The sequence below is a fragment of the Oncorhynchus nerka genome, linkage group LG1, assembly GCF_034236695.1.
Source record: "Oncorhynchus nerka isolate Pitt River linkage group LG1, Oner_Uvic_2.0, whole genome shotgun sequence".
Lineage (NCBI taxonomy): Eukaryota > Metazoa > Chordata > Actinopteri > Salmoniformes > Salmonidae > Oncorhynchus > Oncorhynchus nerka.
The window spans coordinates 39,414,287-39,441,598 of record NC_088396.1 but is presented as its reverse complement, the minus strand read 5'-3'; the positions used below and the strand labels follow the sequence as shown (position 1 = coordinate 39,441,598).

The following is a 27,312-nucleotide window of genomic DNA, read 5'->3' as shown; positions in this document are numbered from 1 at the left end:
ATACCCCTATGAGGGGTGTGTACTTCCGGGTATGAACAAAATGAAAAATGCATTTATTTGTTTTCAGTTATTCCATATCAATGTTTTACACAAATTGGAAAACAAGTTGAATTCTGATTTTCATTTTTAAAACTCAGAAAAAAAAAAATCGCTAATCCTCTAGGTCAGGGTTTCCCAAACTCGGCCCCCCCAGGGGTGCACGTTTACGTTTTTTCCCTAGCACTATACAACAAATTAAAATCAAAGTTTTCTGAGTTGATTATTTGAATCAGCTGTGTAGTGCTGGAGCAAAAAAACTAAACGTGCACCCCTGGGGGGCCCCAGGACAGAGTTTGGGAAATGCTGCTCTAGGTTCATTTCCTCATACTGTTTGCAACCCTCCTTTCAATACAAAGGATTGTGACCAGCCAGGAGAAAATGCCCTGCTCCCACAAAAATCCTCCCAAGTGAAATTGTGATTGAGTGGGTTATCTAGTCCTGCACTCTAAGGCATTAATCAGCTAGCTACTGCAGTTGTACGTTGTATCCCACTGAGCAAAAAGTGTTGAATCAACATTGTTTCTACGTCATTTCAACCCCCCCAAATCACTGCCATTTAATTGATATGGAAAATGTATAGGATTTGCAAAAAGTTATAAATTTAAGGGCATTTCATATTTTTTTCACCCAACGTCTATAACCTAAATGCAATGTCATGGTGAATTTTTGTCAATTTAACGTTGAAGTCATATCAGTTCGACCAAATGTAAATCAAACTAGATGTTGAACTGACGTCTGTGCCGTGGGATGCATCTACCAAGCAGGAGTATATTCAAGTAGCTACGCATAGTCTTAAAGAAACCAAAGTTAAAACTGAGTCTAGGTTTTTAGACTGTTATTAGTCAAGTTTAACAGTTAAGAACTCTGTAGTGATAAAGGTTAAATAATCAAATAAGTGATAACGATGGTACCTCTGCCTGAGGAGAGAGGGATTTTTGATTTAGGACATATCGCCATTCTCTTCCAGCCCAGGCTCTAGTCACAAACTCCTAGGTGTCAGTTCCGCTGAGAGCCGCTACAGGTCTATTTGTCTTCCCGACTGGATGATGGAGAACCAGGCCAGACCCCAGACAGGGGGGTGAGAGGGTTCAAAACAGCTTTCACTAGGCCTAGGTCCCAGATCTGCCTGTGTTGTCTTGCCAAGTCCTTGTGGAATTCTAATGCCAAACGTTGTTTGGGAAACAAACAGATCTGGGACTTCACCGGTTATGTCAATCAAGCCACTGACCCCTGATGTCAAACTCCATTTATTTCATTTCTATGTATTTTATAGTGGCTGTCCAGTGTTTCGTGTCTGCTTTGGACACTATTGCTCTGGCTGAGTTTGTAAGTAACTAAACAAAAAAAAAAAGATCAGCTGCAATCTGTGTTTAGGATCTGACAGGACATAGGTTGAACATACTTGCACAAACTTTGGACACAAAAAAATCCCAGTCTTCTTGGCTTTCACTATCTCCGGACTTTATGCTACATGGTATTCTTCACTATCTATAAGTATCTATCAGTAAATTGTAATACTTAGCCATTGCATTAAAGTAAAAATGAAAGGAGATTTTGCAAAGATGATAAATGATTGAAAATGAGAACATCCATAGAGAACACGACAGTATCTTGGAAATGTTTGACTTTTTATTTTAGCAAGGGCCTCATTCGAAGGGCAGAACTGTACATATGGCTGGGCACAGAAAGTCAACCAAGGCGACAATGACCTCTATGCATAGATGTGACAGTTTCCACACAATATGAGGGCTTTGGGATGAGACAACGGTGGTGTTTATGATAAGTTTGTCAAGTCTTTAACCATTTGATAGCACTGAGGCCTTGTACTGCAGAAATAAAAGTCAAAGAAAACAAAGCAAACCATCCCAACAGAAAGAAAACTGAACATCTAAAAAAACAGCATGTGTGTCAAAATCCAGCTCCATACAGTAAAGCATTCTCCCAACGTTCTGCGATGTCGCAGCTGGTTTTGCATGATGCAGAAATGTTATGGTAACATTGATTGGAGACCGTGTTCTATGTCAGTCTGCAGTTCATTTAAGACTTTTCATTTGCAAATAATCCATTTAGAAACCCAAACCATGTACAGTATTAGTCAGTTCATTAACCCCCATCTGCACAACATGTTTTATGTAATACTTCCTGCCATTACTTCGAACAGGAAAAGTAAACTGGACCATTGATCTATACATTTAGTTATTTTTCCATACAAGACAAATGTAAACAATTATTTTAAATGTGGAGACTCTAGAGCTCAAAACCATCTAACTGCAACACAAATTAATACAACAAGCTAGTTCCCTTTAATTGTGTTTTCGCTATCCCTGAGAACCTTATTCAATAATGAAAGGAACCAAACTCCTGAATAATAAAACACAAGTTCAGCTACAGATAGGCCTTTAAATATTTATAGCGGCGTAAGTCGGGGAGTTAAAAACACACAGCCTTAAAGTCGCCACAAAGATAATGGCTCCGGTATTGATGATGGTGCCAAGCTCGGGTGGTGTGTGTGTGTGTGGTGGGGGTGTTAAGGATGTCCATCGACTTTCTCACACACCTCTGCACTGTGAAATCTGAAGTCATCCATTTGGATGTCCTGGGACATATGGGATAACATTTCTCAGACGAGGACAGAGACACACACAGAGGCAATATGCTCTTGGATTCTTGACTTTGTTCAGATGGAACTGATATCCTGGATCTTTTCTAATCATAATCCCATATGACTCCTGATATTGAGCTGACTGGTTCTGATTGCTAGAGACAAAAAGGGAGGGACTGGCGCAGTCTTGTTCCTGTGGAAATGGCACATTAATGACCATATTTGGCCCCAGATCTTTTCCAAGGGCTTTGTTTTGAATTGGTCTTCGATGATATCATGGAAAAACACTTGCAAGAGGCAAGTAACACTAAAAGGAATGCAGGACAAGAGATGGGTTAGCTGACATGGAAATGATGTGCACACTTCAATGGGTCAGAACTCTGTATGCTGTTGTGATTCTGGATGGCAGATAGCTAGCAACAATGACAAGAAGCTGCCACATTGGGAATCATAGGTGGCTCCTTTCAGCTAGTTTTATGTCTCGTTTTGAGGTGTGGCAAAACATTTGCTAGCTAGCTAACCAACAAATGCAACAATGCTTTTGAGAGACAATTGCTCTTTGTTCAAATGTATTTGTTTTCAATAAACATTGGAGACGAAATAAAGTTTACATGTTGTCAACAACCCCGTCTGTTGCGCCCCATAGTTGCACGTTGGTTTTGTTGCTAGACAACCAACACGTCTACAGTAAAAAATAATATCACTACGACAACAGGAGGCTTCTGTAAATCATTGACGTCTGGAGTTTTAAAAAAACGTGTTTTACCTTTATTTAACTAGGCAAGTTGGTTAAGAACAAATTCTTATTTTCAATGACAGTGGGTTAACTGCCTTGTTCAGGGGCAGAATGACAGATTTGTACCTTGTCAGCTCGGGGATTTGAACTTGCAACCTTTCGGTTACTAGTCCAATGCTCTAACCACTAGGTCACCCTGCCGCCCCCAGGTTCAGCACAGTAACATAATTCTAATTTATTTGGGTCATTTTACATTTGTGTCTGATTTGTCATCTCTTTCTCTCATAGCTGACTTGGAAACACGTGGAAAAACAGAAGCACCAGGCTTCAACACACCACTATAAGAGCTTTATGTTTTAGGGCCTCGTATCATTCACTACCCTACTATCTGTCTGACTCTGCGCTGAGTGATTAGCTTTCATACATATTTATTAAAAAGGCCACAGTTTTAGCTATTAGATCCTGATCCTTATCATCCTGAAACAAACCCATACCTAATAGACACTTATGTACACAAATATCGAAAGAGTTATATTGAAACAAATAGTTGTATGCTTAGATTGTATTCCTCTTGAGGTGAATGAACAAGGATGTAGTGACCGGTAGTACTGTAGTGATGGTCCCTGTGATGTACAGTACTGTAGGTGGTTTCCCCACCATCCAACCACCAGTACAGCCACCAACCAACCACACAAGAGTGGATCTGAAAGGGAGGGTCCGGTATTGCATAGATACAGTATAAGGTGTAGCTTTTCACAAATGCAGTCACAGTATTTGGGCAACATTTTCATGTTTCTTTTGTTTTTTTATCAAGAAAAAAAAAATGGTCTCAAGTGGTCACACGGTAGGTAATCCCACTGTTATTACAAAGCTGATCACATGATCGATCTATATCAGTATAAAAAAAATTGCCTTTCGCTGAAACGCTGAGGTTCACAAGTCCCCGCCCCGTGATGTCAGATCATGATGACATCACTAGATGTCAGTGCTAAGAGGCCCCTGTCCAGGGTCACAGTGCAACGACAGGCTCCTCCTCCTCACCACACCCTGCCTTAAAGCTCCTCCTTCCTCTTGCCCTGGTCCCGCCCCCGCAGGCTGCGCATGAAACCTATAAACCCCGCCTCCTGGGGAGAGGAAGACAGGAGAGGCCTGTTATAAAGATGTAGAGGTTAACAGTGTAAATGTATTATAAGGCAGAATTTATCAATACAGAAAGTATTGAAATTGTGAAAGTTGAAAGATTCCATATTCAAAGGACAACAAAAGTGTATAAATGATCTTTTAATAGGGCACTAAGACTATAACCTAGCGTAGCAGGATCAAAAGAAACGCCTGAAACTACACTGAACAAAAACATCAAATGAAACATGTAAAGTGTTGGTCCCATGTTTAATGAGTTGAAATAAAAGATTGCAGTAATGTTCAATACGGACAAAAAGCTTATTTCTCTAAAATGCACAAATTTGCTTATTAGTGAACATTTCTCCTTTGCCAAGATAATCCATCCACCTGGCAAGTGTGACATATCAAGAAGCTGATTAAACATGATTACACAGGTGCACCTTGTGCTAGGGACAATAAAAGTCCACTAAAATGTGCAGTTGTATCACAACACAATGCAACGGATGTCTTAAGTTTTGAGGGAGTGTGCAATTGGCATGCTGACTGCAGGAATGTTCACCAGCTCAGGACCTCCAAATCCTTTTTTTTCACCTGCGGGATCGTCTGAGACCAGCCACCTGGACAGCTGATGAAACTGTGGGTTTGTAATGTGAACAGCGCCCCATGGTGGAGGTGAGGTTATGGTATGGGCAGGCATAAGCTACAGACAATGAACACTATTGCATTTTATCGATGGCAATTTGAATGCAGAGATACAGTGACGAGATCCCGAGGCTCATTGTCGTACCATTCATCTGCCGCCATCACCTAATGCACGGCGCCATGTCACAAGGATCGGTACACAATTCCTGGAACCTTTTTTATTTATTTCACCTGTATTTAACCAGGTAGGCCAGTTGAGAACAAGTTCTCATTTACAACTGCGACCTGGCCAAGAAACCTGAAAATGTCCCAGTTCTTCCATGGCCTGCATACTCAGACATGCCACCCATTGAGCATGTTTGGGATGCTCTGGATCAACATGTGCGACAGCATTATCCAGTTCCCGCAAATATACAGCAGCTTCGCCCAGCCATTGAAGAAGTGAACAACATTCCACAGGCCACAATCAACAGCCTGATCAACTCCACGTGAAGGAGATGTGTCACGCTGCATGAGGCAAATGGTGGTCAGCAGATACTGATCCATGCCCCTACCTATCTGTGATCAGATGCATATCTGTATTCCCAGTCATGTGAAATCCATAGATTAGTCCCTAATGAATTTATTTCAATTGACTGATTTCCTTATATGAATTGTAACTAATTAAAATAATTTTGGGGGAGGTTCTCTTCTGTACTGGTTAACCAATCCAGTAAACATGGAGGAGGAGCTAAAATGGAGTGTCACCATCCAAAAGCGGAAGTCGCATCACAGACTCTTTCCATTTCCCGTGAAAACCGGTTGTTGGGGACTCGGCAGAAGATGTCACTTACCCCTCGTTCTCCGTTGTATTTTTCTGCAAACTTCCCATAGTTGTAGTAGTTGAACGTGGGGTAGCCCTCCACACCCTCCTGCTTGCACAGTTCTTGGTTCGGTCCTTTAGTGCAGTCCACAGCAGCATAGGCAATCTGAGGGACAAAGCATATAGTAGCTTACTGTAGCTTCAACATGATATTGTCATCCACAGAACTGAAATCTGTAACAGCAACCACAACTAGTTTAGACAATGATCAGTTGCATAAGAACCTCATGGATGTGTAGGATTGTATTGCATTTCTTTGAAACAAATTTCATGAGCGGTTAAAAGCATTATGATTGTTCTAAAGCGTTTACATTTTTGTTGCCATATGCGCTGGACAATGAACAAGCCTACTAGGGTAAAATGTGTGCATGTTGTAAAATACTATAAAGTTATTCACAACAAGAATGTGGACATTTACAGTAAATTATTTCAACACGGCTACTTTGGCACCGACTGAGTTGTTCTGCGTCTGCATTGATTCCCGGCACACTCAAATTCAGCCTGCAAAGCCAACTGGGTTAAAGGGGAAGTTCCGTTTACCACTTATTGTTAGATGGTTCCTCACCTGCTCATTTGCCCCCATCACTCCTATAGATTTTTAGCTAGCCATTTTAGCTAGCAACTGAGCAAAATGTCAAACTTTCCCTTTAACCCAGAGCTGTAAGTTTGTAATGTCTGTTTAAATAAATCCATAACATGGATAACAGTTTCTCCTGTCCCATAGACACATTTTAGGGTAAGGAACCATCTACCATTGGGGCTCCCGAGTGGCGCAGCGATCTAAGGCACTGCATCTCAGCGTTAGAGACGTCACTACAAACACCCTGGTTTGATTCCAGGCTGTATCACAACCGGCCGTGATTGGGAGTCCCATAGGGAGGCGTACAACTGGCCCAGCGTCGTCCAGGTTTGGCCGGTGTAGGCCGTCATTGTAAATAAGAATTATTTCTTAACTTACTTGCCTAGTTAAATCAAATAAAGTAAAATAATGAACATCCCCTTTAAGAAAAATGCCTAATACATTCCTATCAAGCTAGACCATTAAGAGTGGGTGGGAAAAGAAAACCAATCACTCCTACATAAAACAACAAAAGAGATTTATGTCGGGTCTGTCACAGCACGGCAGTCAGAAAAAAAACCCAGCACAAATGAGCCGTAAATACCATCTCTCTGAAACATAGCTCACCCCCTCCCTCTGCTCGGCTTGTCCTTCTGGATGGCTCAAATGTCAGCAGCCGTGTCCCAAATGACATCCCATTCCCTATGTAGTGCACTATTTTTAAGAGGGAATAAGGTGCCATTTGGGGCAGCACATTCAGCTTGTCACCATCAAGTAACCACCATCAGTCACCTGAGGACCAATATGTTGAATATGTAAATGATTGATGTCTCGGTGAGGCTAAACTAATTGGACAGTTTGACGTGTTGCTCAGACAGGTGAATCCTCTGACATGTCGCCTATAATAACAACATGAAATGCTCATCTCAGACATTTAAAAATACATTATTTAAATGATTAAAGCCGTTGTCTAACACGCTCTGTTCAGTGAGTGAAAACATAAATGGAAGGATTCAGCATTACTGTCAAAGCACAGATGAATGGTTAAACCCTTCTTAGATTGTTGTGTGTGTGTCTGCATGGCCAATAAGGAACCTGTCAACATAAGAGGTATCTCACAGTTCAGAGAGGTCTCTTGCCATTTTCAATGTCAAAGGGGTATTTTTACTGTTTCCCAACTTCAGTCCTCCCAACAGTATTGTAACCCTGGACAAACACACCAGATTCAACTAATCATCGAGCCCTCAATGAGTTTAATCAGGTGTTTTTTGTTGTTGTCTGGGGCTACAACAAAAATGTGTACTGTTGGAAGGTACTCGAGGACTGGAGTTGGGAACCACTGACCTAGATTATGTTTTTAAGACCAAAAGGTTGAAACATTTTCAACCAAGCACATAGGAACATAAAATATGCATGTGTCTGAACATTTACATGAATATATACATTTTGATCTCCAGCACCTGCTTAGAAACAGTGGATGCGTGTATTACAGTACGTAGCATTTCCCCATACCGGGTGTCTTACAGCAGCACCATACCATCACTTACTGTAGAACAGACTGACACACAGACTCAGCCCAGTACGATCAATCAGAGTTGGAGTAAATTGACATGAGGAGAATGATGTTGTAAAAGGATTGTTTTTCCAAAGGTTTCTGGCCAATGCAGTTATTGATTCCCTCTGGTTAATAAGATCTCCAACAACATCTCATTGATCACAACACAAGAGCTTCAACAATGAGCATTGAGAGATACTGTGTAGAGGACAGTTGGAAGTATATAAATCCTTGTCCACACTGGCAGTTTGAATGGACTTAAATTCATTTTTTTTTGCATATCCAATTCAAAATGATTATTTCCCTGCAGTCTGAACAGCCAAAAAGCACAAAAAAATTTGATATTTCAAGCTACATTTCAAAACACCTTTGTAGGTGCTTTAAAATCTGATAACACAAATCTGATTCCTGGTCATGTGACTTGTGTCTAACAGTGAAATCTGATTCATGTGCCCACAAGTGGTTTTTACGCTGTTATTACCATGACAACTAGCGTAGCCATGTCAGAAAATTACTATAGTCTGAAGACACAAATCCAATTTGGTCACCTATAACTTGCGGTTTGGACAGTCAGTATTCCAAAAATAAAACGGATTTGAGCATTGTGCAGTGTGAACAAGGCTTTAGAGACACTTCATATTGTGCTTAAAGAAGACAGGCAGTGTGTGTGACTGGGTTCAAACCCAGATCTTCTATGCACCACAGGACTGTGTCAGCCTACAGAGCCAAAGCTAAGGCACTAAGCTTGGGGAACTAACGTAAGTATTCACATCAAGTCACACATGCATGTCTTCCAGAGTAGGAAAATCACTTGTGGACTATCTACCTGAGGTACTAATTAATGACAGTGTGTGAGTTTGTGTGTAGCAGAAAAATCCACCCTGCATAAGGAGGTTATTAGGCTGCTGTATCAAAAAGGCAATTTCACCGCTTCACGAATCACTACAGTGTTCTCATCAAAATTACAACTTAGATTTTTGTAAGACGTGATTCCGGCCAGCCTCCTCTTTTTATATGACGGAATATGCTGACATTCCGTTCAATCAGAAAAAGAACATTGCTTGCATTGTACAAAGCCTCTGCATGCACACTGATAGCCCACTTATTCTTCCCTATTCCTCCTTTCTCTTTCATACAATACGGTATGTGGTGTTTAATTGGGGTGTTCTTCAAAGCCAGAGCTAAGCTGGTGGTGTTTGTCTTGGGTAAACGAGGCAGAGAAGTAGCCCAATAGACTGATATAGGGCTGTGACCATACCAGTATGACAATATTTTTTCCATGGCAAAAATGAAAAAAAAGGAAGCAGATCAAACCGGTCCTTTAAAAACCTCCTGCTGCTGTGAGTAAAATATTGTGTTCTAATGGTTGGAAAATAAATACATGACTCTGGATGACAACAGAATGCCGGGGTGACAGGTAGCCTAGCGGTTAAGAGCGTTGGGCCAGTAACCAAAGGTTGTTGGTTCAAATCCCTGAGCAATCTGTCGATGTGCCCTTGAGCAAGGCACCTAACCATAATTGCTCATGTTAGTCACTCTTGATAAGAACATCTGCTAACCGACTAAAAATGTCTAAATGTCACAATGTTTGTTTCCAACATCAGGGCCGTTTTCCAAAAGTGTCCTTGTCACGATACTAAGGAGTACTGTGACACTGGTCCTGACGACACTATTATCCACATCTACTCCTGCACATTGCCAATACACTGACTGGGGCTTATGCTTTACACTATAAATAGTGAGCAGGGCTGAATGAGCTGCTCTTCTTCACTCCTGCCCAGTCACCCCTTTACCTCCAAAACCCAGGGACAGAGAGGGAGAAGAAGGAGCATGAGAAGTAGTTGGGGATGTTAAGAGAAGTCCCTTCTGTGGATATGTGCATCACACATCCTTGCTCCTCACACAACCACTACAGCATCCCTGCCCAGCCTCCCGCCAGCCCTGGCTACACAGAGCTTTTGAGCATTTGTTCTCCCCCAAACTCTTATTGTGACAGTGAAATGGAGGTTGCAACACCACACCCCACCTGCAGACATCTGAATCTGTTCTCAGTGTTGTTTACTCGGCGTTGACACAGGAGATCCTTCAGACAAGCAGCGTTGCAGACAACAGTTCTCCTCTGGACCATTGAGAGTCTCCGTGACGGAACGGACACATTAGAGAGTCACTTGTTTCAACCCCACCCCGTGAATGGGATCTGGCCTATAATATAATCATATAATCAGAGAGCCAGTAGATGGTGATGGTGCTGTGCGTGCGTCTGGAATAAAGACACTCATTCTTGGACCTAGGCTGGGTGGCTGTGCTGATCCACAGCAGAGCGATTCACCAATCAGACACATTCTGGGCTGACAATGAACATTGCAGATCTGATTCTGAACAACAATAACTATTCCCTTGACATATCAATACTTACAGCATTAAGACCAGAATGAAGAGTTACCTCACACATTCAGTGATTTAGTAAATGTTTCTAATGTTAGCATCAGAGATTGATATCCACATTCCAACAATATGAATAATGAAAGATATGCATGCCAAATACCAAAGAGCTTTGCTGGATTAAGAAAGAGTGTCACAACCATTACACGTGATGTATTCAAGTAATTTATTCCAACAACACTTCACCTTCTTTGTGTTTGTGGTCATTTAGTGTGTTATAATGATTAACAATGCTAAGCCGAGAGTGCAGCGATGCACGTTCCACTGTTGTTCAAGGAGTTTGCATTAGAGTGTGTGTGTATGTATGAGTCAGACAGCTAGGGAGGATCTTGTTAACAACTGGAAAGCGTGACTGAGTCAGGGAGTCAGCGGGTATTAGAGTTAAAAGAGGGAGAAGGAGCCATCTAAATGAGTAGTAGTGTCAGAGAGGGCCATCTAAACGAGTAGTACTGTAGTGTCAGAGAGGGCCATCTAAACGAGTAGTCCTGTAGTGTCAGAGGGCCATCTAAACGAGTAGTAGTGTCAGAGAGGGCCATCTAAACGAGTAGTAGTGTCAGAGAGGGCCATCTAAATGAGTAGTACTGTAGTGTCAGAGAGGGCCATCTAAACGAGTAGTAGTGTCAGAGAGGGCCATCTAAATGAGCAGTAGTGTCAGAGAGGGCCATCTAAATGAGTAGTGTCAGAGAGGGCCATCTAAACGAGTACTGTAGTGTCAGAGAGGGCCATCTAAATGAGCAGTAGTGTCAGAGAGGGCCATCTAAATGAGCAGTAGTGTCAGAGAGGGCCATCTAAATGAGCCGTAGTGTCAGAGAGGGCCATCTAAACGAGCAGTACTGTAGTGTCAGAGAGGGCCATCTAAATGAGTAGTAGTGTCAGAGAGGGCCATCTAAATGAGTACTGTAGTGTCAGAGAGGGCCATCTAAACGAGCAGTACTGTAGTGTCAGAGAGGGCCATCTAAACGAGTAGTGTCAGAGGGCCATCTAAGCAGTACTGTAGTGTCAGAGAGGGCCATCTAAATGTGTCAGCCATCTAGTGTCAGAGAGGACCATCTAAATGAGTAGTAGTGTCAGAGAGGGCCATCTAAATGAGCCGTAGTGTCAGAGGGCCATCTAAATGAGCCGTAGTGTCAGAGAGGGCCATCTAAATGAGCAGTAGTGTCAGAGAGGACCATCTAAATGAGCAGTAGTGTCAGAGAGGGTCATCTAAATGAGCAGTAGTGTCAGAGACCATCTAAATGAGCAGTAGTGTCAGAGAGGGCCATCTAAATGAGTGTCAGTAGTGTGTCAGAGAGGGCCATCTAAAATGAGCAGTAGTGTCAGAGAGAGAGGGCCATCTAAATGAGTAGTACTGTAGTGTCAGAGAGGGCCATCTAAATGAGTAGTACTGTAGTGTCAGAGAGGGCCATCTAAATGAGCAGTAGTGTCAGAGAGGGCCATCTAAATGAGCCGTAGTGTCAGAGAGGGCCATCTAAATGAGTAGTAGTGTCAGAGAGGGCCATCTAAATGAGTAGTAGTCAGAGAGGGCCATCTAAATGAGTAGTACTGTAGTGTCAGAGAGGGCCATCTAAATGAGCAGTAGTGTCAGAGGGGCCATCTAAACGAGTAGTAGTGTCAGAGAGGGCCATCTAAATGAGTAGTAGTGTCAGAGAGGGCCATCTAAATGAGTAGTAGTGTCAGAGAGGGTCATCTAAACGAGTAGTACTGTAGTGTCAGAGAGGGCCATCTAAATGAGCAGTAGTGTCAGAGAGGGCCATCTAAATGAGCAGTAGTGTCAGAGAGGGCCATCTAAATGAGCCGTAGTGTCAGAGAGGGCCATCTAAACGAGTAGTACTGTAGTGTCAGAGAGGGCCATCTAAATGAGCCGTAGTGTCAGAGAGGGCCATCTAAATGAGCCGTAGTGTCAGAGAGGGCCATCTAAATGAGCCGTAGTGTCAGAGAGGGCCATCTAAATGAGCAGTAGTGTCAGAGAGGGCCATCTAAATGAGTAGTACTGTAGTGTCAGAGAGGGCCATCTAAATGAGTAGTAGTGTCAGAGAGGGCCATCTAAATGAGTAGTAGTGTCAGAGAGGGCCATCTAAATGAGCAGTAGTGTCAGAGAGGACCATCTAAATGAGCCGTAGTGTCAGAGAGGGTCATCTAAATGAGTAGTAGTGTCAGAGAGGGCCATCTAAATGAGCCGTAGTGTCAGAGAGGGTCATCTAAATGAGTAGTAGTGTCAGAGAGGGCCATCTAAATGAGCCGTAGTGTCAGAGAGGACCATCTAAATGAGTAGTAGTGTCAGAGAGGACCATCTAAATGAGTAGTAGTGTCAGAGAGGGTCATCTAAATGAGCCGTAGTGTCAGAGAGGACCATCTAAATGAGTAGTAGTGTCAGAGAGGACCATCTAAATGAGTAGTAGTGTCAGAGAGGGCCATCTAAATGAGTAGTAGTGTCAGAGAGGACCATCTAAATGAGTAGTAGTGTCAGAGAGGACCATCTAAATGAGCAGTAGTGTCAGAGAGGGCCATCTAAATGAGCAGTAGTGTCAGAGAGGGTCATCTAAATGAGTAGTAGTGTCATCATCAGTACATTAAGAAAGAGAAAAGAGATGTGAGATTCAGGAGAGGGCTGGAGGAAGGCTCACCTTGCGGTCCTCTTTAAAGAGATCTGCTGCAGTGGTGAAATGAGGGACAGCGTTCTTGCAGTGGGGACACCCTGTTAGGGAGCATAGAATTATGGTCATTATCACAGCATGACCGTTGGCCTTTAATGTTGTGAACTGCCTTTCACCCCAACTAGAATGTGACATTTGGCTCACCCCAACTGACATGAATACTACACAACAACATTATAACAGGAGAAATTGTAATTCAAGCACACAAAATGTCTAATCTATGGTCATATGCTCTCCTTTTCTCTCACACAAACACACAGGCAAGAATGCACGCAACACACACTCTCTGTCCCTGCATGTCACTTACACAATTACCCCACATTAGTAATGGTGCACTTGTATTTTATAGCGAGGTATAAATCCCTTTACTGGAGTCATAAATGAAACCTCCCTGGCGCTTTCCTCGGGAGATTCATATCCGTCACCGGCCCCCTGAACACCACACACACACACCAGGTGAGAGGATTGGTGTTCATGTGTGTGTGCACGCACCCAGCCCTTTACATACAGGGACAGGCACATTTACAGCCCTCCTGTGTGTCACACAGTCAGTTTGACAAGCTGTCCACTTTGCTAACTGACTGACGTCACAGCCATAGTTCACCACAGTGATACGAAGGTTAGCAAAAAGGTGAATCAAGCATCTCAACTCCTCACTAAAAGTTTTGTTGAATGGCACATTTTCCAAAAGATAAAAATGTATTCAGATTTCTGCCTCTGCGAAACAAAGCCTGGATTGTGACACGCTCTGCACCACCTCATTTATGGACCATGATGAGAGTGATTATACATACACACCCCACCGATAATTATCAGAGCTGAGAGGATGGGCTTGGCTCCAGGCCTGTGGGGGTTGGTTAATGTGGACCTGCCTCATTGACCACAGTGAACAGCTAATGGCTCCTCTCTTGAAGACCTAAAGTTTTTATTTTACCTTTATTTAACTAGGCAAGTCAGTTAAGAACAAATTCTTATTTTCAATGACGGCCTAGGAACAGTGGGTTAACTGCCTGTTCAGGGGCAGAACGACAGATACCTTGTCAGCTTGGGGGTTTGAACTTGCAACTTTCCGGTTACTAGTCCAACGCTCTAACCACTCTGCTCTAACTACTCTGCCGTTTCAGAAGAGGGGATAACAACCGCTAAAATGCTGGATATCTAATGGCAACCTTTTCTTCATGTCTTTTACAGGTGTTTCTCAGCAGGGATACACAGCAGCCAGAGAGAGGCCACACCTGCTTGGAGACAACTACTGTACATACTCACTTGTTACAAGTGCTTACTGGTGCCACTTTTGTTGGTAAGAACATGTCCAAGAACGGGTCTGAACTTAAGTGAACACTTCTGGATTGTTTTCTGCTGAAAAGTGACTAGAAATCATTATTGTCACATAAGAACCCTGTCCTTTTCTTGTGAAAGCCTCCTTAGTCATTCTCAGTCCCTTTCAGGTACAGTAATCATTGACATTCAAGAACAGAACTACAGGGTGCCGCAGCAAGCCTTCTACTTTGATTTTCCCATTTTCATTTCATAGTAGAAGAATGTAAAATCTGTTGAATCTCCTTCTGTAATTGGTGGCAGAGCTATAGTGAACTCAACAAAAAACGAAACGTCCTCTCACTGTAAAAGGTGTTCATTTTCAGCAAACGTAACGTGTAAATATTTGTATGAACATAAGATTCAACAACAGACAAACTGAACAAGTTCCACAGACATGTGACAAACAGAAATGGGATAATGTGTCACTGAACAAAATCAAAAGTAACAGTCAGTATCTGCAGTGCATCTCCTCCTCATGGATTTGCCAGTTCTTGCTGTGAGATGTTACCCTAGTCTTCCACCAAGGCACCTGCAAGTTCCCGGACATTTCTGGGGGGAATGGCCCTTGCACTCACCCTCCGATCCAACAGGTCCCAGACGTGCTTAATGGGATAGAGATCCGGGCTCTTCCCTGGCCATGTCAGAACACTTGACATTCCTGTCTAGCAGGAAACCACGCACAGAACGAGCAGTATGGCTGGTGGCATTGTCATGCTGGAGGGTCATGTCAGGATGAGCCTACAGGAAGGATACCACATGAGGTAGGAGGATGTCTTCCCTGTAATGTACAGCATTGAGACTGCCTGCAATGACAAGCTCAGTCCGATGATGCTGTGACACACCACCCCAGACCATGACGGACCCTCCACATCGATCCCGCTCCAGAGTACAGGCATCGGTGTAGCCCTCATTCCTTCTATGATAAACGCAAATCCGATCATCACCCCTGGTGAGACAAAACCGAGACTCGTCAGTGAAGAGTACTTTGCCAGTCCTGTCTGGTCCAGCGAAGGTGGGTTTGAGCCCATAGGCGACGTTGTTGCTAGTGATGTCTGGTGAGGACCTGCCTTACAACAGGTCTACAATCCCTCAGTTCAGCCTCTCTCAGCCTATTGCGGACAGTCTGAGCCCTGATGGAGGGATTGTGCGTTCCCTATCCACATCGACGGGACAGTAGCGGAGAGGGTAGAAAGTTAAGTTCCTCAGCGTACACATCATGGACAAACTGAATTGGTCCACCCACACAGACAGCGTGGTGAAGAAGGCACAGCAGCGCCTCTTCAACCCCAGGAGGCTGAAGAAATTCGGCTTGTCACCAAAAGCACTCAAACTTTTACAGATGCACAATCGAGAGCATCCTGTCGGGCTGTATCACCGCCTGGTACGGCAACTGCTCCACCCAAAACAGTAAGGCTCTCCAGAGGGTAGTGAGGTCTGCACAACGCATCACCGGGGGCAAACTACCTTCCCTCCAGGACACCTACACCACCCGATGTCACAAGAAAAAGATCATCAAGGACAACAACCAGCCGAGCCACTGCCTGTTCACCCTGCTATCATCCAGAAGGCGAGGTCAATACAGGTGCATCAAAGCAGGGACCGAGAGACTGAAAAACAGCTTATCTCAAGGCCATCAGACTGTCAAACAGCCATTACTAACATTGAGTGGCTGCTACCAACATACTGACTCAACTGCAGCCACTGGAAACATTTATGTAATAAATGTATCACTAGCCACTTTAAACAATGCCTCTTTATATCATGTTTACATACCCTACATTACTCATCTCATCTGTATATACTCTATACCATCTACTACATCTTGCCATCTTGATGTAATGTATCACTAGCGACTTTAAACAATGCCACTTCATATAATGTTTACATACCCTACATTACTCATCTCATCTGTATATACTGTACTCTATACCATCTACTGCATCTTGCCTATGCCGTTCTATACCATCACTCATTCATATATATTTTTTTATGTACATATTCTTATTCATTCCTTTACACTTGTGTGTGTATAAGGTAATTGTTGTGAAATGGTTAGGCTCGATTACTCGTTGCATATTGCTGCATTGTCGGAAATAGAAACACAAGCATTTCGCTACACTTGCATTAACATCTGCATGTGACAAATAACATTTGATTTTATTCCTGGTGTAACTCGGGCAGTTGCTGTTGCCATCATGTACCTGTCCAGCAGGTGTGATGTTTGGGTTGTACCGATCCTGTGCAGGTGTTGTTACACGTGGTCTGCCACTGCGAGGATGATAAGCTGTCCGTCCTGTCTCCCTGTAGCACTGTCTTAGGCGTCTCACAGTACGGACATTGCAATTTATTGCCCTGGCCACAACTGCAGTCCTCATGCCTCCTTGCAGCATGCCTAAGACACGTTCACGCAGATGAGTAAGGACCCTGGGCATCTTTCTTTTGGTGTTTTTCAGTCAGTAGAAAGGCCTCTTTAGTGTCCTAAGTTTTCATAACTGTGACCTTAATTGCCTACCGTCTAAAGCTGTTAGTGTCTTAGCGAACGTTCCACAGGTGCATGTTTATGGTTCATTGAACAAGTATGGGACACAATGTTTAAACCGTTTACAATGAAGATCTGTGAAGTTTTGGATTTTTACAAATGATCTTTGAAAGACAGGGTCCAGAAAAAAAAAAAAAAGTTTCTTTTTTTGCTGAGTTTATATCCTGTATGTGCTTTTTCTCTCCAATATGTGTAGGTTATAATATACAAACTCTTTGTCTAGACTTCACACCTAAAAGTGACAATTCAAATATAGCTTTCGGTCCTCAATTAAATCACCCTTAAGCATTTGTGTTGTAAATTAGAATATTTCCCCACTAATTAGCTTAAAAAGGTACGACACAAACAAGCATTTCATGAAGGGCAACATAAAAGTTAATTAGCAGGAATTTCCCGGGATAGGTGGAGGTAACGTTACCCTCCCTGGCATATGTGTATAGGCAGCAGTTTAGTTCAGAAGAAAATCTGACGAAGAGGAGGCTGGAAATTAGAAGAGACGGAAGACCTCCTTTAGGTAACAATGAACATAACTGAAGGCATTTGATTAGAGAGTCTTCATGTGTTAGTGACTAGTTTGATCTCTCAAAGCCACTGACAGGAGGATGTTCCACAGAGGATTAGACAACGTTGCCTGCCTCCCAAATGGAACTCCACTCCCTGTCTCCCGGTTGGGTGCCATATGGGACTCAGCCTTGGAGTAGAGAAAGAAAAAGAGAAGGTTGTTATTGCCTCGTGCTGCCTCGTAGAGGAAAAGCCAAGAGGCATTTAGGAGTTGTTTTGCTTCATGTTCACTAATAGGAAGACGGAAGGTGCAGTGGTGATGAGCGCAGTCTTTGAAGGCTCTTATCAGACAGTGACTTCAGGGCTGCTTGCGAGTCGGTTCATCACATGAACATGTCCTGCATCAACTGGAAAGTGAGTGAGTGAGTGTCCAATGAAACAATATTGAGATGCTGTACCTGTCAATGTCATCTACAATGTTTACCCCTCTAGCACTACAAGTCTATTTTGGGCATTCTGTCATTTTCTGGTCCCTTCACAGCTTAGGTGTTGCTTCATCAGATGATGGCAGATGTTGGCAGAGAAAAAGGCTTATGATTTATGTACTGGTGGTGTAAAACTGGACTTAAATCCTTTAGTTCCCTGGGGAAAATAGGTCATCAAAAATTGGTGGTGTAAAAATCCAATCAATCATAAATCAAAATGTAGTTATATTGGACATTAACAAGTTGTTGTGTTGTTGTTGTCGTCTGGCAGGCAGGGTGCTTACATGGTGATGTGACGGGAGGTTATTTGGAAGTGAACTCATGAGGTAGCCCAGCCTGAGACTTAATAGTCAAATATCAACCTTGGACCTTTAGGATGTCCTTTTGGTCTAATGGTTGAGACATTGGGTTGGCAAACGGGAGACCCAAGGTCAATTCCCACTGGTTACACTTACATGGAGCATAAAACATGACGAGGGCATGCTTCTTCTTCTTCAGCGCTTCCCTGAAGTCCTCCATTCCTAGATGGCTGACGCTGGACGGCTTGTCTTCCCAGGACTGCTCTGGGGGAGGGGGTGCCTGGGGGCTGGTATAACAAAACCAGACATGATGATAAGGTATGATACACACCAACACTTGTGACTAGAAATGTTGATAACTGCCTGAGTTGAAGCCCATTGATCAGCATATGACACTAATCCTGTGCTGGCAGGTAGACCCTGAATTATAGAAAAGCAGAACAAAGTTAAAGATCATGACTCACTTCTGTAGAAACTCTATGATCTTATCCTTGCTCCTGAGGTGGGGTAGCGTAAACTTCTCCTCTCCCTTCTCAAAGTACTTGACGGTGGGGAAGCCGGAGATCTTGAAGCGCTCTCCCACTGCCTTGTGGATGGTGGTATCCACAGCCGCCAGAACACCAGGGCTCTGGAGCAACAAGAGGCAGGTCAGGATACAATACCATCATCACGTCATAGATGAGCTAGTTCTGACTGGATCACCGCCCTTACGGCTCAACTCAGCCCAGTGAGAATAAAGCAAAACCACTATAAAAACGTAAGCACGTACACCGAGTATAGGGGAAGCTTTTCACGCAATTTCGCCCGGTGGGTGGTACTGATGTCAAAGTCACAGTGGGAGTACATTTCATTGAGCACACGGGTTCAGTATCGAGAACGAGCTGAGCACTCGCTCCTGTCCGGATCGTGGAATCTATTGAACACACCGCTAAGCCGTAGACTACCGGTTGGCTAAACCACCGTAAGTAACAGATGATACCATTTCATCAGGCAGCCAAAAACATGAAGTAAACAAATGTAAATCTCTGAATCCACGTTATGTTTGCCATTTCATGCAGCCGCAGAACAGAAAGAAGCTAATGAAAAGATATTATATTCGAATTTCACATGGTGTAATGTTGAGAGATATTAACATTCAAAAAGTAATGATGCTGGGTGTGTAAGTATACCTCCAGGATAGTATGGTAAAGTCAGCCTCATGTATAGGCCCTCCAACAAATAAATAAACCCAAGAACATCCAAAACCCATCAGATGAACAGTTTTTAATGAATCCAGCAATGTAAATGATTCATCTCAGTGACTGACAGTAGACAGGTGTTAGTGCATGTTGACTAACCAATCACATGACGATAAGGTATGATACACACCAACAGTACAATGAGATTCAAATCAGCTTCATACATTTCACTGAGATGAGTTTAGTAGAGTGGCTTGATAACGGCATGGACGTTGTTGGTTTGCTAGCAAGCAAAACTTGCCGTTACACATCGTTCACGTTTGGGAAAACTGTTCCAGCCAATTGGTGGCTACAGTAGCTAACGTTAGTTCAAATAAAGCTAAAGAATTTTATTTTTTTACCTTTATTTTACTAGGCAAGTCAGTTAAGAACAAATTCTTATTTTCAATGACGGCCTAGGAACAGTGGGTTAACTGCCAGTTCAGGGGCAGAACGACAGATTTGTACCTTGTCAGCTCGGGGATTCGAACTTGCAACCTTTCGGTTACTAGTCCAAAGCTCTAACCACTAGGCTACGCTGCCACCCCATGATCTACTAATATAAAAGTGCAGCTATAAACTAGAAAGTATAAATCCACCACAGCTTAATTTATGAATTATAGGTCCCAGGAGGAGGGTTTTCAGTTGAACGCGGAGGCGCATCGGAGAGTCCTTGCACTTTGAAACCCACGCACACTGACGTATAGCACCGCCCACCGGGAGAAATGGCGTGTAAAGAGCGTGTTCCCAAAGTTCACAGTGCACCAAACAAAACAGCAGCTCCTAAATAACTTTCAGGAGAGATTAAAATAACAAGATTTTTTGTAAGATTAGCATCCACAATAGAGGTAAAAAAAATAAAATTAAAACAGTTGACCCCTCTATAACGAGGTATTTCAATACAGGCCGAATAAAAACACTGAACAATACACATTTTCACTCTATGTACTTCTATATAAAGCAGAAGGAGAAAAAGATGACTTCAGCGGTCTCCTGTGCTCAGGGTGTAAGTAGTACAGCCTCCAGGCAGCACATCCGCATTAGGTAATGTGGGAGCTCTTCCCATTGACCTCCAAGCACTGGGTCTGGGCAGGGAGCCGAGGAGAAGAGGAGGAAGGGAGGACAGAGTGGGTCCAAGCTGCAGATCTCCAGGCAGGCTGCTGCACAGGGAAGGATGAGATAATTGCTCCAATCATGAGGCGATCTCTGGTGATATTTATTGGCCTGCCCCTGGCTCTGGCTCAGGGCTGAAGGAGTGCAGCATTACCATAGCGGAGAGGACAGACACACCCTGCTAATCAGAAACACATAAGGAGCTCTGGCAACCAGTGAGTCCAGCGTGTCAGACTCTGACAGCACCAGCCAAGTACAAGGCCAAGTGGGGTTAAAGTTCTGTTCTGATGTTCAGATACATATCTCAGTACATATCTCACAGCTGGGGTTTGGAATAAGTTAGTTTTACAAAGTGGAGTTGCAAGGCTTCAACATAAGCATGAACATACATTTAAACACACAGAAACAACACGAGCTCTCTGATGCATGCAAACACACATCAAAAGCACCCTGTATATACACCATCATTGTACTTACATTTTTGTCTTTGTTGAGGTATTCAGCAGCTTCATCATACTCTGGCTTCATCTTCTTACAATGGCCACACCCTGCAGGTGAAAACACAAACAGACCTGACTAGCCGAGCGACGATGACTTAACGAACAGAAACAGACCTGACTAGCCGAGCGACGATGACTTAACGAACAGAAACAGACCTGGCTAGCCGAGCGACGATGACTTAACGAACAGAAACAGACCTGACTAGCCGAGCGACGATGACTTAACGAACACAAACAGACCTGACTAGCCGAGCGACGATGACTTAACGAACACAAACAGACCTGACTAGCCGAGCGACGATGACTTAACGAACAGAAACAGAAATGACAAGCCGAGTTAAGATGTGCTAACGGTAGTGTTAGGGATTCTCACCATACTTACCCATAATCACATAAGTAAATGGCCTAAATAGAACCAACCAAGTGCGTTAATTGAATGAATCAAGCCATTCACAACATTACATTCTCAGTAGGGCCTCATCCAAGTAACATTCAAATAAACTGCAGGGAATTCTCCTCGGTTCCCGCCAACGGTTTTCAACTCAACACGGGCAGTTCTACAATATATAAATGTACACTGAGTGTACAAGAAATGAAGAACACCGTCCTAGTATTGCGTTGCACACCCTGTTGCCAGAGTGATAGGGGAGAAGACAGTTTAAGCGAGACCACAGTGACATAGCAGGGTTGGGTATGCGATAGGACTAGTGTTCCCACACAGTGTGAGAAATAGCTGCGTGGACGGAGTGTGTGTGTGTGTGTGTGTGTGTGTGTGTGTAAGCTTGACTTGCTTGCCAACAGGGCTGTGACAACAAATTCCTGCGTCATGAATAAATGCTGTGTTCAATAAAAAATGTATGAGCTCTGCAGCAATGCAACTTATTTCTAAACAACTTTCAGACTCTGAACTCAATATTACTACCAAGCATCCCACTAGATGTGTTGGTATATTGTAAAGAGTAGTCTATGCTGTTTGAAGAGCAGAGTGTGTGTGTGTGTGTATATTTCCTATACAGCATGGTTGGATGGAACCGCAAGATCTTTAGTTGGCACATATTCAAAAACAGCTGTGAACTGTCCTTAAAATCAGATACAGCTGTAATATACACAAAATCAATACAACACTGCTGCATTCAAAATATGTATTCATGTTTAATTGTAATATTTTTGTAGAATTGTCAGACAGGATGCATCGCTGTCTGACCTTAAAAAGAGGAGTGTAAAAGAAGGAGACAGGAATAAAAGAGTATTAGTCTATTCTCTGCATCATCTCCTCTCTACTGGTGCCATCACCTTCATTTACTGTCTGGGGAAGGAGGGTTAAGCTAGATGTAATGTTTCTGATTCACAGCATGAGAGTGTGTGTGTGTTTCTGTTGGAGAGTTGGAGAGACAAGGGCTTTGTGGCTATTAAAATAAGGCTGCTTCAATGGGCGGCTGGCCGCATCTCCTCTCCATCACCAGTCTGAATAGACTAGAGGATGCTGGGTAATATGCCTGTTGGGAGGCCAGATCCTGTTGTTTACCTCAGCCATTCACAGACATGAATTGGTCTCTATACATCCTGCATCTACAGCTGCACAAAGACGACTGAACCAGCCACAGTATGGAGAGAGGGAGCAGCACAGACAACTGAACCAGCCACAGTGTGGAGAGAGGGAGCAGCACAGACAACTGAACCAGCCACAGTGTGGAGAGAGGGAGCAGCACAGACAACTGAACCAGCCACAGTGTGGAGAGAGGGAGCAGCACAGACAACTGAACCAGCCACAGTGTGGAGAGAGGGAGCAGCACAGACAACTGAACCAGCCACAGTGTGGAGAGAGGGAGCAGCACAGACAACTGAACCAGCCACAGTGTGGAGAGAGAGGGAGCAGCACAGACAACTGAACCAGCCACAGTGTGGAGGGAGGAAGGGGAGGGATCAGCACAGACAACTGAACCAGCCACAGTGTGGAAAGAGGGAGCAGCACAGACAACTGAACCAGCCACAGTGTGGAGAGAGGGAGGGGAGCAGCACAGACAACTGAACCAGCCACAGTGTGGAAAGAGAGAGGAAGGTGTGGAGAGGGAGCAGCACAGACAACTGAACCAGCCACAGTGTGGAAAGGGAGGGAGCAGCACAGACAACTGAACCAGCCACAGTGTGGAGGGAGAGAGGGAGCAGCACAGACAACTGAACCAGCCACAGTGTGGAGAGAGAGGGAGCAGCACAGACAACTGAACCTTCCACAGTGTGGAGGGAGGAAGGGGAGGGATCAGCACAGACAACTGAACCAGCCACAGTGTGGAAAGAGGGAGCAGCACAGACAACTGAACCAGCCACAGTGTGGAGAGAGGGGAGAGGGAGCAGCACAGACAACTGAACCAGCCACAGTGTGGAGAGAGAGGAAGGGGAGGGAGCAGCACAGACAACTGAACCAGCCACAGTGTGGAAAGAGGGAGCAGCACAGACAACTGAACCAGCCACAGTGTGGAGAGAGGAAGGGGAGGGAGCAGCACAGACAACTGAACCAGCCACAGTGTGGAGAGAGGAAGGGGAGGGAGCCGCACAGACAACTGAACCAGCCACAGTGTGGAGGGAGGACTGGGAGGGAGCCGCACAGACAACTGAACCAGCCACAGTGTGGAGAGAGGGAGCAGCACAGACAACTGAACCAGCCACAGTGTGGAGAAGGGGAGGGAGCAGCACAGACAACTGAACCAGCCACAGTGTGGAGAGAGGAAGGGGAGGGAGCAGCACAGACAACTGAACCAGCCACAGTGTGGAGGGAGGAAGGGGAGGGAGCCGCACAGACAACTGAACCAGCCAGTGTGGAGAGAGGGAGCAGCACAGACAACTGAACCAGCCACAGTGTGGAGAGAGGGAGCAGCACAGACAACTGAACCAGCCACAGTGTGGAGAGAGGGAGCAGCACAGACAACTGAACCAGCCACAGTGTGGAGGGAGGAAGGAGCAGCACAGACAACTGAACCAGCCACAGTGTGGAGGGAGGAAGGGGAGGGATCAGCACAGACAACTGAACCAGCCACAGTGTGGAGAGAGGGAGCAGCACAGACAACTGAACCAGCCACAGTGTGGAGAGAGAGGGAGCAGCACAGACAACTGAACCAGCCACAGTGTGGAGAGAGGGAGCCGCACAGACAACTGAACCAGCCACAGTGTGGAGAGAGGGAGCAGCACAGACAACTGAACCAGCCACAGTGTGGAGAGAGGGAGCAGCACAGACAACTGAACCAGCCACAGTGTGGAGAGAGGAAGGGGAGGGAGCAGCACAGACAACTGAACCAGCTACAGTGTGGAGGGAGGAAGGGGAGGGAGCAGCACAGACAACTGAACCAGCCACAGTGTGGAGGGAGGAAGGGGAGGGAGCAGCACAGACAACTGAACCAGCCACAGTGTGGAGAGAGGGAGCAGCACAGACAACTGAACCAGCCACAGTGTGGAGAGAGGAAGGGGAGGGAGCAGCACAGACAACTGAACCAGCCACAGTGTGGAGAGAGGAAGGGGAGGGAGCAGCACAGACAACTGAACCAGCCACAGTGTGGAGGGAGGAAGCAGCACAGACAACTGAACCAGCCACAGTGTGGAGAGAGGAAGGGAGGGAGCAGCACAGACAACTGAACCAGCCACAGTGTGGAGGGAGGGAGCAGCACAGACAACTGAACCAGCCACAGTGTGGAGGGAGGGAGGGAGCAGCACAGACAACTGAACCAGCCACAGTGTGGAGGGAGGGAGGGAGCAGCACAGACAACTGAACCAGCCACAGTGTGGAGGGAGGGAGCAGCACATACAACTGAACCAGCCACAGTGTGGAGAGAGGGAGGGAGAGGCACAGACAACTGAACCAGCCACAGTGTGGAGAGACAACTGAACCAGCCACAGTGTGGAGGGAGGAAGGGGAGGGAGCAGCACAGACAACTGAACCAGCCACAGTGTGGAGAGAGGAGCAGCCAGACAACTGAACCAGCCACAGTGTGGAGAGAGGGAGCAGCACAGACAACTGAACCAGCCACAGTGTGGAGAGGGAGCACAGACAACTGAGCCACAGTGTGGAGGGAGAGGAGCAGCACAGACAACTGAACCAGCCACAGTGTGGAGAGAGAGGGGAGGGAGCAGCACAGACAACTGAACCAGCCACAGTGTGGAGGGGAGGGAGGGAGCAGCACAGACAACTGAACCAGCCACAGTGTGGAGGGAGGAGGGAGGGAGCACAGACAACTGAACCAGCCACAGTGTGGAGAGAGGGAGCAGCACAGACAACTGAACCAGCCACAGTGTGGAGAGAGGAAGGGGAGGGAGCAGCACAGACAACTGAACCAGCCACAGTGTGGAGAGAGGAGCAGCACAGACAACTGAACCAGCCACAGTGTGGAGGAGGAAGGGGAGGGATCAGCACAGACAACTGAACCAGCCACAGTGTGGAGAGAGGAGCAGCACAGACAACTGAACCAGCCACAGTGTGGAGAGAGGGAGCAGCACAGACAACTGAACCAGCCACAGTGTGGAGAGAGGGAGCAGCACAGACAACTGAACCAGCCACAGTGTGGAGGAGAGGGAGCAGCACAGACAACTGAACCAGCCACAGTGTGGAGAGAGGGGGAGCAGCACAGACAACTGAACCAGCCACAGTGTGGAGAGAGGGGAGCAGCACAGACAACTGAACCAGCCACAGTGTGGAGGAGGGAGCAGCACAGACAACTGAACCAGCCACAGTGTGGAGGGAGGGAGCAGCACAGACAACTGAACCAGCCACAGTGTGGAGAGAGAGGAGCAGCACAGACAACTGAACCAGCCACAGTGTGGAGGGAGGAAGGGAGGAGCCGCACAGACAACTGAACCAGCCACAGTGTGGAGAGAGGGAGCAGCACAGACAACTGAACCAGCCACAGTGTGGAGAGGGGAGCAGCACAGACAACTGAACCAGCCACAGTGTGGAGAGAGGGAGCAGCACAGACAACTGAACCAGCCACAGTGTGGAGAGAGGAGCAGCACAGACAACTGAACCAGCCACAGTGTGGAGGAGGAAGGGGAGGGAGCAGCACAGACAACTGAACCAGCCACAGTGTGGAGAGAGGAAGAGGGCAGCACAGACAACTGAACCAGCCACAGTGTGGAGAGAGGAAGGAGCAGCACAGACAACTGAACCAGCCACAGTGTGGAGAGAGGAAGGGGGAGCAGCACAGACAACTGAACCAGCCACAGTGTGGAGGGAGGGAGGGAGCAGCACAGACAACTGAACCAGCCACAGTGTGGAGGAGGAAGGGGAGGGAGCAGCACAGACAACTGAACCAGCCACAGTGTGGAGGGAGGGAGGGAGCACAGACAACTGAACCAGCCACAGTGTGGAGGAGAGGGGAGGGAGCAGCACAGACAACTGAACCAGCCACAGTGTGGAGGGAGAGGGAGCAGCACAGACAACTGAACCAGCCACAGTGTGGAGGGAGGGAGGGAGCAGCACAGACAACTGAACCAGCCACAGTGTGGAGGGGAGGGGAGGAGCAGCACAGACAACTGAACCAGCCACAGTGTGGAGAGAGGGAGCAGCACAGACAACTGAACCAGCCACAGTGTGGAGGAGGAGAGGGAGCAGCACAGACAACTGAACCAGCCACAGTGTGGAGAGAGGGAGCAGCACAGACAACTGAACCAGCCACAGTGTGGAGGAGAGGGAGCAGCACAGACAACTGAACCAGCCACAGTGTGGAGAGAGGGGAGCAGCACAGACAACTGAACCAGCCACAGTGTGGAGAGAGGGAGCAGCACAGACAACTGAACCAGCCACAGTGTGGAGAGGAGGGAGGGATCAGCACAGACAACTGAACCAGCCACAGTGTGGAGAGAGGGAGCAGCACAGACAACTGAACCAGCCACAGTGTGGAGAGAGAGGGAGCAGCACAGACAACTGAACCAGCCACAGTGTGGAGAGAGGGAGCAGCACAGACAACTGAACCAGCCACAGTGTGGAGAGGAGGGAGCAGCACAGACAACTGAACCAGCCACAGTGTGGAGAGGGAGGGAGCAGCACAGACAACTGAACCAGCCACAGTGTGGAGAGAGGGAGCAGCACAGACAACTGAACCAGCCACAGTGTGGAGGAGGAGGGAGCAGCACAGACAACTGAA

At 45.7% G+C, this 27,312-nt stretch overlaps 1 protein-coding gene across 2 annotated transcripts in view; it reads right to left on the bottom strand.

The window, feature by feature from the left end:
- Positions 1-1,655: 1,655 nt before the first annotated feature.
- Positions 1,656-27,312, bottom strand: part of LOC115130094 (protein disulfide-isomerase A5-like) — an 81,617-nt gene continuing 55,960 nt past the window's right edge. The window contains exons 12-17 of one of the 2 annotated variants that reach the window (XM_029660867.2): positions 21,165-21,235; positions 18,822-18,985; positions 18,514-18,644; positions 13,184-13,254; positions 5,975-6,109; positions 1,656-4,501 (exon numbers count right to left, since the gene is read on the bottom strand). In XM_029660867.2, the coding sequence (XP_029516727.2) occupies positions 4,430-4,501; positions 5,975-6,109; positions 13,184-13,254; positions 18,514-18,644; positions 18,822-18,985; positions 21,165-21,235 (644 nt within the window). In that variant the 3' untranslated portion in view covers positions 1,656-4,429. Of the gene's footprint in view, positions 4,502-4,545; positions 5,134-5,974; positions 6,110-13,183; positions 13,255-18,513; positions 18,645-18,821; positions 18,986-21,164; positions 21,236-27,312 lie in introns of those variants that run through there. The other variant, XM_065018620.1, reaches the window with a different exon arrangement.